At 32.4% G+C, this 15,299-nt stretch overlaps 1 protein-coding gene across 1 annotated transcript in view; it reads right to left on the bottom strand.

Moving 5' to 3' along the window:
- The window catches only part of LOC110379514 (uncharacterized), a 149,061-nt gene that overhangs the window by 16,567 nt on the left and 117,195 nt on the right, over positions 1–15,299 (bottom strand). The window contains exons 5-7 of the mRNA XM_064041455.1: positions 1,848–1,954; positions 1,149–1,340; positions 458–634 (exon numbers count right to left, since the gene is read on the bottom strand). Of these exons, the coding sequence (XP_063897525.1) occupies positions 458–634; positions 1,149–1,340; positions 1,848–1,954 (476 nt within the window). The remainder of the gene's footprint in view (positions 1–457; positions 635–1,148; positions 1,341–1,847; positions 1,955–15,299) is intronic.

Below are 15,299 nucleotides of genomic sequence, written 5' to 3'. Positions count from 1 at the left end.
CATGCGATCTATACCGATGTAATGTAGGTAGAATTGAGAACCGGTACCATGCAACATTCCAAAATGAAGGACAACACTGAAATCGGCAACTACATTGTCACGAAGCAAGACCAGTCGCGGAGAATTTTGAAAATATTTAGTTTTTGTATTGATGATGAGTCTAGGAGTTTTCAGACCACCTGGAACTTCAATTTTAAGTCAGGGTACAACTAGTTTAAGTAGTCTTTCAATTGTTATATTTAGATCTACTTCTACTTCATTTTTGTTCAGGACTTTTACCAAAATTATTTTTGCATTCTTGAGTTACTCTTCAAATATTTCTTATGTTTTCCCTTATTCCTCGATTTTATCTAGGTAGAAGCGATTCAAGTCCTCAAAATCTTAAAGGTTTACCACAACTGTTCTACCGTAGACTCATCATCAAGACTCAAAAAGGTCCAAAATAACATCTACTTACGGACGCAGGTGGGTAACTCCTTGGGTGCCCACGCTCCATCAGCTTGGCAGTAGCGTTCTGCTTTGCCGACCAGCTCGAACCCTTGCCCGCACTGGACTACTGCTCGACACCCGAAGGTGTGGCAGTCAGCTGTCACCCAGCCGTGAGGGACGTCGCCAGGCTCGCCACAGGAACGGGCTGATGGCAGTTATGATGATGGAATATGTTAATAGATATGAAATTTAGTGTAGATGATGTTAAAAGGAACTGAAAGAATGTCCTGGGACACGCACGTAGGTTTATTGTTTGGTAACAGGACTTTGTTACCTCGTATTACGGACAAAGTCACAAGCTTTAGTTTCAAATATATTTACTTGAAAAGGGATCTATGAAACCCCAAATTATATTTTGGTAGCTTAAGTTGATCTTTCGTAAGATGGTACAAACCGATTTTTCTTCATAACAGATAATTCGTTGATCAAGAAAAGTTTAACAGATCCCATACTCCCGGTGAACTTTAGTCCATGTATTTCAATCAACAAAATTGCTCTCGTTGTGGCGGCATATTGGGCTGACAAAGTGTAGTTTCACTATAAGACATGTCATCGACACGAAATAAAAAAAAATAACAAAAAAAACTTGGGTTCTAAATATTGTTAACTCGGATATAAATCCTGACAGCAAAAATGCTACTTTTAAAAATTTTACTCACGTTCACAGCTAATATCAGGTCCATACCACGAGGCCTGCCCATCTATCGCCAAGCACTTAGCTCTTGGGAAGCCATTGGTCACATATCCAGTGTGACAGTTGTACTGCACCGTGGCGTCAAGGTCGAAGGTGGCCTGTTCAGGTAGGGCGGAGTGACGAGCGTGTTCTATGGTCGGCGGCTGCAGGCAGTAGACTGTGAAACCAGGGGGATGGTTGCTTGTTAGTAGGTAAAGGACAAAGTTTGATCGTAATTTCTCAAAAATATGCCGTGTTTGAACAAAACGTATCATATCTTGCAAGGAACTAGCTATTTGAGCTTTTCGTAACTGCCAATAAGCATAATTGCTATAAAAATATAAATGTGTAAACTAGAAAAAACATCACGCGTGTGCTATTTAATAGCAGATTTCGGATCAATGAACTTATTTGAAGACAAATGCAGTGTTTTTAACCGACTTCCCAAAACGGAGGAAGTTTACAATTCAAATGAAAAATTGTCAATATTATAACGAAAAACCCCGTATGGCTTATTTGAAAATATGCGAATTCAATATATAGATTAACAGGAAGTGAAAACTACATTCTGTCTTTTAGGACCCATTCCCAACCCATTTTTTGGATATTTTGGCTTTTGACGATCCTCAACCAATTTGACATGACATGAAGTAGCTACAAATACACCATGTTTATAAATACATACTGTTCTCCTTGCAGGCTGGTGGCTGTCCAGCCCACTTGCCATCCGCTTGACAGCTGCGGCTCTGAAGACCGACCACGTGGTATCCGTGTGGGCACGAATATACCGCCCTGGAGAAAGCAAGGACAATTCGAATGTAATATAAGGTATAATATAAGTAGTTGGAAAATAGGGCATCCAGATCAGAGATCTGGATACCCTATTTTCCACATTTTAATCTTCTATTCACATATTATTTTAAGATAGCAGGCATGGCAGTAATAAGTGCCATCTTATTCGAATACTGTTACATAATTTCGAATAAACTATCTATTCAAATATACCAATTGGAAACAAAAAAAAAAACAGCTTTTAAAATCTCAACGTTTATTTTAATCATTTTATCACCGCGGAGTACGTATTTAAGAATCTTTTCTTTATTAGGAATAACAGTTGACAGCTACTTTCAACATAACCTTCGTTCTCTCAAAGTTTACTTTTGCAAGCAAGGTCGTTGAAACATTCTACTTTTGCGGACTCACGAGTGGATGTCATCGGTGTGATGGTGACCGGCCGTACAAAAATGTGTCAATATTATGCGTTCATCTGTTTCTTTGATCTGTTCTTGATCATAATATTTAAATCTTCTACTAACATATTATTTTAATCTGTTTCTTGATCATAATATTCAGCGGTTAAATTAAATGTTATTGTGAAAACTTCATCTAAACTCAAACAAAAAACCAGACCAGAACTAATATCAACTTGTCTGTGTGGGAATTGAACCCACGACACTTTGTCTTTGTGGTTGAAGAACGTGTTATAATATTGCACTCAGTTGACCAGGGTCTTAACCATTAAGCCAAACGTGTCGTCGAATATGTAACAAAATAGCGAACCGCTTCATGCACTTTGTTTACATTAATGAGACATATATTGTGTGACATCATTCATTGGATGCGCTTCCATATATGCAACATGAAAGATTTCTCACTAACACAATTCTTGATGATGTTTTGCCACTTATTGACATATTCCCCCCCTTTCACAGCGTTCAAATAAAAACACTGTGGAAAATTTATAGCATGCTGCATCCAAGGATCATCATAAATTTCCCAATCTTCTATAACACCTCCACATGAAAAACATGCTGCTTTATCATATGGATTATTTCCGTAATAAAAGAATCCAGCATCAGCCATTTCCATCACTAATCTTTTCTTCGAATTATTCGTCCCCCAGTAATAATTAAAGGATAATTCACGTATTTTGTATGCATTATACATATCATATCGAGGTTTATATTCAGTTTGAAACATATTTTATTTATTTAGTACTAGTTCTTGATGCTAATAATTATAAACATAAAATGGCATTGCTTTAATGCTGCAAGCAATTTATAAACGTGATTGTACAGGATTGGGAGAGATAGTAAACATATTATAAAAATTAAACAAGTTTTTTTTATTTCATAAAAATTTTATTATCATGACACCATTTATTTAAACACAATATATTTTTAAAGCACATACAGAGTTATGATAAATACAATTATACAAATCTTGCGAATGTTTATATTGATCATATAAATGTACTAAACTAGAACAACCCTTATCTTCTAAATTAAATATATTACTATTACTATTTTCTAAAATATGCTTTAACCATAAAACTTTTTCTGAACCTTTAACATAAACACATTTATCTCTTAATATATCGGAAACCAAAGTCTGGTAATTGGAATAAGGTACAAATCCTTCACTCCAGTATATCTTTTGTTACGTTGAATCCAAAGAACTACCTTCTTTTCAGATTCCGTTAAATTTTAAATGGAAATGGTGGCTTAACTAAAAACACTTGTAGTTTTTTGTTACACAATATAGCGATTTCTTTTAATATAAATTCACCTGCTTCTGTTCTAAATCCTTGAATATCAACAACAGCAATCATGATAACCTGCGCACTATGTTGCTGAGAGGTTTGTATTCCACAAGTCGATCGTTTATAATCAAACAATACGCAGTTGTCTTATCTGGTATTGGTGTGGAACATTCAACTTCTAACCGCACGTCCACTGGACCGGTTTTTAAACTATCGTTTTGTCTTGAGCAATCTAAGATGAAAAGGGGAGCCTTTTCTTTAAAATCTGTTAGATCTAGCAATGGGTCAACAGGACTGTTGTAATACGACTGACGAAATTTCACATACATTTCATATAATATACTGTACTTGTTCTCAGAAAACTTTAAACTCAATGGTTCGTAGGGATAATATTGCGAATTCAAAAAGAGTGTTACGTTGGTCACTTCACAATGATCGAATAGTGAACTGTCTTTAGTCCTATTATTTCTCCTATTAGTTTGCAAGCAAAATATAACATATCTAGGCTTTTCCAATTGTGAAGCTGTTTTAACTGACCAAGAATGCTTTGTAGTTTTAGGCAGCAAGGGATATTCATATAAATCCCAATTTCTAAAAGCCATCTGAATAGGTTTATCTCTTTCTAAATGTTTTAAAAGTGTTAGTCGTTCTCGATCTGATACTTTTATATGTGGCACCCTCCATTGGACTCTTTGTATATCTATTTGAAAATTAACAACATCATCAGTGAGAATAACACTATTTAAGTTAGAGTTGCTTCTACTCAAAATAAGTTCGTGTTTACAATTTATCACAATTTTATTGTAATCTTCTGCAAACCCTAAAATCTTATTCAATGGTATCACAGCACTAAAATGTCCGTCATTTTGGAATCCCGCTAAATTCCAACCCCATAAGGCTGCAACTTTATTTTCTGCTTCATTTAATGAAATGTATGATTTTATTGTTGACGTAATTCCTGAATTTTTAACACGGTCTATTTCGATACCATTCATTTCGTATCTGATGTCTTGAAACAAAGACATAACAGGGTTATTAGTGAACGTAACAGTTTTCTTGATCGGATTCCCATCTTTACCGAACAGCCTTGCCTGTCCTTCGATGTAAATTGAACTGGCTGATGGTAGCACGTATATATCTTGCTGATGTATGGGGATTCTGATTTCATCGTTTTCTAAAGCTGTTATTGTAGGGATTGTACGAATGGATTTCATAACTTTCAATCGAACTGTCGAAATGCGGTAATTCAGTAATCTGTAGCATATTCATACTTTAAAACCCAGAGCTTTAAGAAAATCTTTATTTGCTTTAGTCAGTTTCTTAATTTTTGTATTACGTCTTTGCGCCTTAGCGGTCGCAGAAGAAATAAACCGATTTATTTTTACTGGAGTGCTTTTATAATATACTATCATTTTGTTTTTCTTAAGTGCAGACGTAACTGAATATATTCTTCTTCGAAGTTAATACAGTGACCAAATTGATCAACAATTTTAACAGATATGGATGAAATTATATTTTTGTTCACTGGAAAGTAAATAACGTTTTGTGGTATCTCTATATAACCATGACTTAGAGCAGTATCTGATACAAATTCATGAATAAAATGTGTTGGTAATCCGTTGCAGTATGAACCGTACACAAGATCACATTCAATTTTGATCACAGACAGATTACTAGTTTTAACTGAAATATCTGGTCTTGAATTAAATACTGAAAAGTATAGTAAACCGCACTCGTATTGATCAGATAAATGAAGAGGTGGTTGAAAATACGAGACCAGTTCTGATTTATTCCCAGAGATGGTAACCGTAGTAGACATGCTTATATACTGGACTGTTATGAAAGATCCTGTTCATTTTATTGCTTCGTTGACCAAAAATTGTTTAAGAAGTGTAAACAAAGATGTCCACAGTTGAAGGGGTGATCACGTTGTATATTTTCATAATTATATTGAATGTTAGAACCTACATATTTTACAAATTCCTTTGGTGGCTTAAGATTCCCGTAACTGTCGAAATACTCAACACAATCATTATATTTTGCATAGGCTACCCAATGAGAACCAGGATTTTTAGAACTATCTAAATTAATAACTCCACATTCTTTTTTATATGGATATTTAGGGAGCTCATCTCTCATAAAGACACCTCTAAAATAAGGAATTCTATTTCCATACTTTAAAATGTCAAAGTTAGTTAAGGCCCGTTTGGGTAGCCGATATCTTAGTTTTTTTCTTTTAATATGAAAATTCCCAGGCCACTTTTATGTGGTTTAAGGTGTAGTCCTTTCCCAATACATAAAGCTTCCATTTTTTCATTATGTCTCCTCGATTCCTCGTACAGCTTTTTAGCCATTTTAAATTCATTTATGGTTTTAGCAATACCAGCTGCACCGCCTGCTAAAGCTCCCGCCGCTGATAATCCCGCAAAAATAGGAATCAGAGGTAGTACTCCCCCAGTTTTTGGAATAGGAATAACGCGAGGGAGCTTAATCGATGAATCATTAGCTAATTCTCTGGTAGCGGCAATAGCTAATTCTATAGCCATTTTCTTGGTCTTAGGTTTTAATTTTTTTATGTGTCTTTTTGCTTTTGTAATAACAGTTTTTAATTTGCTTTTTAATCCTTTTCCAGATGTAACTTTGGGAGAACGCTTTTTGCGCAAACCAGAACCAGTTTTAATTTTTGCCGATATAGCCTTACTTACTAAGCGTGCCGCGAGTTTTTCTCCTGTACTGGCATCGGAAGCAACCGCTCGCTGTTTTGCCATTTTTAACAAAATTAAATCAGCCTTATGTCGATCCTTTAAGTTTGATGACTTGTGATATGCAATATCGTGATCTTTGCAATATTCGTCCAACTTATTTACACCGTTATCTCCTTGTGCAAGTCTTTTTATTAATTTAGTACCAGGACCACAGTAATTATATCCTGGTAAATGTAATTCAAATGGTAAATTATTAATAAGCCAATTGAGAAGACTGCTCTCTCCAAAACACATTATAAGACTGATGGTTCCGGTTTGAATAATTTAATAAATAGTTATGCGATTCGAGTTTGTTATTAATATTATTTTATTTATAATATAACATTCGATTTATCAATCCAACTGCTTTCAGCTGAAGACAAACCTAGCCATTTTACTAAAACTCTACTACCTTTTCTTCTGAGAACTTTCTCGACTAGATATACATTGGGATGTTTTGTTTTTTGAAGTTCTTGTGTATAAAATGCACCTAAAATAGGCTGACCTCTGATAGTATCTTCGATTAAGTAAGTTATAGGAGTTGTATTTTGTATTTTACGGATTTTAAATATTTCTGTTGACCAGTTGGGAGTATAACCTTTTTCAAATGTTCCTTTGTATTTACTGATACGCACATAATCACCTACTTTGTACTTGGTTTTTAAATTATCATTTTTTAGCAACTTTAAATACCTTTCTAATATCGTTTTTTTATTATTATTGTCCACATTAGCAGGGATTTCATTAATAGTACGATGGTGAGTGTGATTGTATTTGTAAATAACATCGTTGAGGGTATTATTTACCCAATTGTAATTGCCTTTTAAACTAAATTCCTTATAGACTTTAGATTTCAATGTTCTGATAAATCGTTCAACTATTGAAGCCTTTTTTGTTGAGAAGGTTGAATAATGGTTAATATGATACGATGTCATAAGCTTCTGAAATTTGTTATTATAAAATTCTGTTCCATTATCCGTTTGCAGATTTTTAGGAACACGCCCTTTATCCAACAAAGTTTTGAAAGAGTTACACACATCTTCTTTGGTTTTACTTCTCATAGGAAAGGTCCAAGCATATTTCGAAAATGTATCAATAACGGCAAGAATATATTTGTAATTTTTATTTTCTTTTGAAATTGATTGCATATCAATTAAGTCTGCTTGCCACAAGTCATCTATATCTTTCATGATAACACGTCTTCGTGGATAGTTCACCCTCGCATTTTTATGAATTTCGTTTACCACGTCAGCTTTGCTCATGTTCACAATTCAGTATACTTGTCTTGAACTCAGCTATTATACTGAATAAAAATCATATTATTATGACTATTTATTATTTAATTATATCAGCTTCTTTTAATTCTTCGATTATTGATAAAATTTCATTATCATGGTTTGTATTACCAGCATCTCGGGAAGCAATTAATAGTTGCAATCTGTCAACCAATTCGTTAGGATCATCCCAATATACTAAGTCAGTATTATTTTTGTATTTCTTTAGCGTTGGTAAGCTTCCTCCAAATTTAGTAACAGTATTACTGTTTAACGATTCAGAAAACAATGGTTTAATTATTTCACGATATTTTATACCTTTATCGCCTCTAATTTGTCCATTAGGATTGAAATCTCTCTTATGTGCATTTGTATAATGCAACATATCCTTGTAGACAAGTTTATCTTTGCTCGATATTAGTTTCAAATCTGGTTTTCTTCGAAGTAAAAGTTCTTTTAAACCAGGGGTTAAATTGTAGGTTTTATCACCAATTTTAATTAAAATGACATTATCATCATTCACACTATCTATTTTAGAAAATGAAACTATTGAATTACCCATTAGTAATTTTTTGTTTGCACTTCTTATTCCAAATGGTATATTTACCCTTCATAAATATCATGGATATCATGACCCTCTAATGATATTTCTAAATCTTCTAATAATTCCGTCTGGGAGACTTTTTAACGAACTGCACAGAATTCGGTTCTGGATTGTAGCATTCTTCAAACTTTGTAGATGAGCTAGTATTAATATCACTCAATTCCATGTCTTCAAAATTAGAGAGTGTATTTTCTAAATTTTGTGTTTTTTCTATTGTTTTATTCGAATCAACTAGGGTTTTAAGAGGATCTGTGACAGGTTTTAGCATTTTATCAATTGACAAATTCATTGAGTGTTCCTGATCCTTCATTTGTTTTATTTTATTCTTTATGGAGTTTACAGACTTCATTAATTCTATTTTAATATTTTTCTCCATGTTATAATTATCTATTATAACAACTGCATTCAGCTAAGGAACAAATTATACTGAATTTGATTTTACATGGAAATTACTTATATGCACATGTAAACAGTCAGTCAAATTTAAAAAACATGTCAAAATTCTGTCTGTACCTTCCATTATTTAATGACGATTCTTTATTAATCAATAGAAAATTATAAGGTTTACTCCAAACAGTTTGACAAATATTTCTGAACTCTTTCCATTGTAAATCAGAACTAACATGCTCTTCATAAATATGCTTTAAATTTACATCATCTTGTTTGAATATAATAAGAAAATTAACATTGTCACGCAACAGTTGTTTTGGAATTTTAGAATAGGTTTGAGACAAATAGAAACAATCTATTTGTTTATGCCTACCCATACAGAAATAATTGCGAATATTTATTTGATTTTCACAAGCAACATCATCAAATATAAATACAGAATTTGTTAAGGCTTCACTCGGAGAAATTACATCGTTGTTATTATTGAACTCATAAAAGTTAATCTGTGGTACCCTTTTTAATACTTCGATCAAGAAACGGTATTTTGGTTGAAAAGAAGTTTTAGAGTAAAGATAAAGATTTTTAAATTTGAGCCCATTTTCATGCAGCAGCAAACTGATCATAACATTCGTTTTACCACAGTTTGATGGGCCACATATTATACAGCGAATAGTATTTGGCAGTAAAGCGCTATGTCTGATGTGGTGAACAGAGTCACTTAATCTTATATTATTAACATTGAGAGATATGGGTTGTTTGATCAACTTCATATTGTATATTAATCTTATTTCCACCTAACGTACACTTATATACTCGTTACTACATGAACCTCATGATAGAATAAGCATAAACTTCAATTTGATGATAACGTTTAGGAAGTTGAATACGTTTGAATAAAAGTCAATTTGTTTAAGAAATATCATTTTATTATAAATGTTCATCATAGCGTATACATTCACTCATAATAGTAGCGTAATATATTCATTTATAGTACATTACTTATTCTTAAAGAATTATTCTTACATCTTTCTATACACATTACATACATGAAAGTAGCATAAATTTATTTATAATTATCACTAATAATATTAATAGATACTAAACGTATACATAGTCATAGATTACGTATCACTGGAATAATCTAAAAACATAGAATCACAATGACCCCAGGGTAATGTGTGAATTTGATCTTGTAGTACTTGAATTTTATCATCGTTTCTATCTAAAACTTGTTTATCTACTTGTTGGGAGTACAAAACATGTTTAATTGATTTTATCATATTCATTTTACATCTTAGCGCTTTATCGGTTAACAGAACATTGCTGTAATCATTCAATTTTAGATTATTTGTGATAGATTTGGAAACACCTTTAGCTTTTTTAATTTGAGTTTTGAGACTGTTTATAAAATATAATTTAGCTCGTAGACCGACAAATTCTATAATTAAATCATCACCCATCTCATGTTTCCATAATCCGGGAACTTTTGCATTAGTTTGTGGTATGTGATAAGGATTATTTACTGCAAAATTACTAGTATCGAACTTGGTAAGATCATCATGCATATCTTGATAAAAATCAGTTGTATATATTAAATATAACAAACTATCAGTATCAGTATAGCATAACTTTGCATTATTTCCATATTTTTTCTTTATAAAATCATAATGAAACTGGTATAAGTGTTGCTTAGAATATTCCAAAACTGTGAATCCGATATAAATCGGTCTATCTAAAACAACTTTTTCATGATATAATTCTACAGCTATAAAATTATCTGAAAATATTGATACACTTTTTAAGTTTGGTTTAGCTAACAATTTTTCAGCATCAAGATGTTTGTTTGTTTTATTGGTGGTATCTCTCCATTTTGTTACTAATTTAACATCAGCTTGCTTGCGCTTATTTTCAATAGTTTTTCCGAAAATCGCATTATTCAATAATTTAAAAAAGTCCTTTTCAAATGCAGTTTTGGAATTTTGACGAAGTCTAGTATTGAGATCGATGTATTTTTTGAGAAAACATTCTTGTCTAAAGCTAAGTATGCAATGAATCTTTTTTAAAATCAGACCATTTTTTAAACACTCTTTTAAGTGCACGTAATGAATCACATAATGATGCTTATCATAAAGATTCGCAATCAATTTTGCTGATTTTCCATAAGGTGGTACTAATTTTTCAACTGCAAAAGGTAAATCTTTATGTTTGTTATGTAAATAGTTCGGATAAATCAGGTCTACTTCCAAAATATAACCGTAATCATTATCATCAGAGATAGTAATTACATCAAAGTTGCTAATTTCTTCGAGAGTTAAAAATTTGAATTCTGAGATAGGAAGTTTCTTCATCATAGCATAGCCATACAGATTATTACAATCAAGGTATATTAAATAACTGCTTGGTTCTGACTCGTTAAAATGTGGTAAGTATTTATTATTTGCTTCAGCATGACGTCGAGAACACTGTGCCAGCCCACCGCGAATTCCTTTTTCTAATAACTCATACATTTGCAAGTCACTTATTAACTCCAGTTCAGTGTCAGTATATAGAAGCATTGCATCCCAGCTTAAGCTCGGTGAAGTAACATAATAAGCTGGATCTAACTTATAGTAATGTAAGCTTGTTTCTCTAAATTTTTCGAATATGTCACATAGTAAAAGCACATCACATTTTATGTATAAATCTGTATATTCACCAAGAGATTTAACGTTAAAAACATTCCAAACTGTTTGAGCGTGTAAATATTCTTCATCAGTTATATGCTTCTTACACAAACTGTTATAGAAATGATACTTTGATGGAAGTTGCGTCTCATCAAATTTGGACCAAGAATCGATATAATCATAAGGATAAATACCCTTTTTTCTCATTAGATCAAATTTTCTTTTATCGCCAAACTCTCTTGATAAGTTTAAAAAATCGTTTTCTGATAAACTATCACTCAATGCATCTAAGCTAGAACTAAGAAATTGAAAAGAATCAATAAATTTTATCTGAATAGGATGATTATATTTTTCTGTCTTTATTACTTTCGTTATTGAGAGGTATTTTTCTTTAGTTTTCGGTATTATGTTAATAGTACCTTCATACTTTGCTAACTCTTGAATGAATAAATGTGAGTCATATCCAGACAAATTATGAAAGACGACAGGAATGAATGAACAAACTCTATACATCAAATTACAATGGGAGTGCGCTGCCCCACGGTACTCTGAGGTAATATGATCATGATCTCGGACTTTGTCATTAAGCAATAGTTGTTTACATATGTGACATGTATTCGAGTTCTGATAATTCATCTCTTGCTCAGTTGTTAATGGAGTCATAGACTTTTTATTACTTAAAATTCTATGTATACGTTTAGCATCTCTTATTAAATATTTAACAAATACTTCCGCACAATCTGCACCTCTGTATGACACATACTTATTTAATTCATTATTATGTGCACAACAGATATAATAAGCAAAACATGAAGGTTGATGTGTCTTTAGTTTCCGAGTGTTTAAAGAGTTACTTTCATTACAGTCAATTAACATACATTCGAAGTCAGCATAAATGATGAAATTAATTTTCTGCTGCCTCTCAAAATGTTTAAATTTCAATATAGATTTTTTTTCAGGCAAAATAGACAATATCTTAGAACAGTTATGAGACTTGTATCTTGTTTCGCTACTGAAAAATTGTAAACATGCATCACATAAATAAACTTTACCTTTATAATGAGTTACTTGACGTCGTACAAGACGTATAAGATCTTTAATTAAACAGTAGTGTCCAACAGTATTGTTTTCAATATACAGTAAATTAAAATGATGTTCTCTCTTATGCTTCGATACATAAAGAGGTCCAGTTACAATATTATTTTGCAAACCATATATATTTACACTCATATTTGGATTGTTTTTCTCAAACTGTTTAATATCATTCATTGTGGGTGGGAATGACATTCCTTCTATATTTAAAACCGAAGAATAATGAGGATATGAACTTGTTCTGCACACGTTATTTTTCGCTGGATATAATCCAGCAACTATACTCCATAGAAAACAACAATCATCTTCATTTTTTATATTAATGCAACTTCTAGAATGTTTAATAGCTGGTGGTAAATCTATATAAGATCCACCTCTCATAGGTGAATACTTATTTATATTAATTTCGAGATGACTCATAGAAACAAACGTCCAACCAGATTGACAGTGTTGGAACTCTGTTAATTTCTCGTTCAATGCATTCATTACTTTAGTTAATAATTCATTCAAATCAGTGTTGTTATAAATAATATTGTACTTGGTATTAAATGACTTTAGCTGCTTTTCTTCTAAAGTTGGTAGCATAAAATATGCAAACAATTCGAAATTAACTTTTATGCAGTTGTGTTTATTTAGTGACATAGTAATCAATTCTGCTATATTGGTTTGGTGATCACTCAGGAACGCCTCTAGACCGAGGTACTCGTCTTCCTGAGTGACATTCAATCTGTATGTCATTATTCTGTTATTGAATGCTGTCGCAATAATATGAATATTTGCGAACTTGGTATTCAATAAACAGTTTGCTTTGTGTATATTAGTTCTCATATGATAGGAATACTGATTTTCAGGAATTAATATTTTACATTTGTCACAGTTTATTTTTCTAGATCTTGACTTATTAGTGAGGTGTGTAGAAGCTGTGAAACAAAGAAAAAAAACAATGATAATAATTATAAAATATAATGAAATAACCAAAAATACATTGAATTACCCTATGAATTAAAGCTAATGCTGGGATAAATATTATTATATTGTATATAGAGATATAACTATGCATCATGTACCTAATATAAAAATGTGTACATGAATAATAAATTGATTAACAATAGGTTAAATCGTTAAGTTTCGTAGGATCCTAAGTACGACAGCGGACAATTCTTAAAATCTTTTTGGGTCGCTAAGATGAAGTCTTTTATATGGCGCCAAGACTCCTTATCTTCATCCAGTTTAGTTTTTATAGTAGTAATAGCATGCCGCCATCTATTTATCGGCATAATTTTTTTTATTTCTTCGACATCATATATTTTTAACTCGACGTAATATTTTCCTTCTTTCGTCTCACTAATTTGCCGAGAATAGCCCTTCCGCAGCCTTTTCGTAAAATAAGAATGTATAGGTGGGACATTACCCGTTTTGGTAGAGCTCTTAACGCATTCATTCTTGTCATCGTCTTCGTCACCGAATAATTCATTGGCCGTAACGCATGCTGGCGGAGAAATTGGGGAGATAGTTGGTTTGGACTTTTTCGAGCTAGATCCTTCACTCGACTTGCCTCTCTTCATTTTCTTGTCCTCCGACTTCCCCTTCGGCTTCACCTCCGCTTCAGAATCGTCGCTGGAGAGAAAGAGATCGTTGGCGGGTAGCTTCGACCTGTATAAATAATATATTATTAGTGCACTGTAATCGATAATTTTATTTTCTACATATGTATAGGTGTTTATTTAGGTTTCGTTATATCTCTAAATATTTCTATGTATAAATCTAATATAAAAAATTATAAAAATCGATGAACAACAAATACAATGCTTGGTATAGGTACAGACACATAGTCCTAACGTCAAACTAGAATATTCTATCTATGCTACAGAGATAAGAAATAATGATCAGATTATTAGAACTATATGTATGTCACAGTTAGACTTGAAACGTTACGAGAATAGAACCCTCGACTGTCCAATCTTTCTTAAGCAGTCATAATTATCATTATGTTATAGTTGAAATACATTAAAATAATTATGTAACTGGTACTTAGTTTTCATTTTTTTTCAACACAAATTAGCATATTTGATCTGTGCAGGAATCGAACCTGCATCACAATATTGACGGTCAACATTCGAATACTTGAATATATCAACTAATACATTGCTCTGACCATTTAATAGTTAGATAAATGATAATGAATAGATACTCACATTCTTGATAGGTGTTTAGACAGGTAGCTTGATCAGGAGCTCGGAGAGTTGATCCGTTGTAGAGAGGATTCGTTCCAGAGAGGAATTGTACCGGAGACTAATTTGCTATGCGTTTTTATAGGCCTAAAATCACATGATTCAATCCAAATTTGCAAAACTGCATACTTGCAAAAATTGCACACACGAGCGTACAAATCTGAGCGGTTAAGGTTTTAAGCTTAGTGTTATTATATAAGATGGCTTTTAACCATGGCTTCGCCACCTGGTCCTTTAACCTGGTCTATCTGTGTGCCAAGTTTCATCGAAATCGGTTAAGTAGTTTTAGAGTTTATTCGTTACAAACATACAAAAATACAAATCTTTCCTCTATATAATATTAGCGTAGATTATTATATGCATAGATAGATAATGTAGACGAATGATGAATATAGATACTTAAATAAACAATAGGGGAATTTCATATTTAGAAAAAAAGTTTGAAGATTGTTGTTTTTTACTGAATGTTTTTGACGTCATGCGATGGTACAAACGCTGCGGTTTGCACGCTCGCATGCAACTTCTAGACATGTGGAGGAATGGAGATATGACTAGTCAGAATATCATATTTCTGTATGTAAAAATAAGCTTGTATTT

The sequence above is a fragment of the Helicoverpa armigera genome, chromosome 25 (genome assembly GCF_030705265.1).
Source record: "Helicoverpa armigera isolate CAAS_96S chromosome 25, ASM3070526v1, whole genome shotgun sequence".
NCBI classification, from domain to species: domain Eukaryota; kingdom Metazoa; phylum Arthropoda; class Insecta; order Lepidoptera; family Noctuidae; genus Helicoverpa; species Helicoverpa armigera.
Note: the sequence above shows the minus strand (reverse complement) of the source record. Positions and strands in the feature narration are given on the sequence as shown.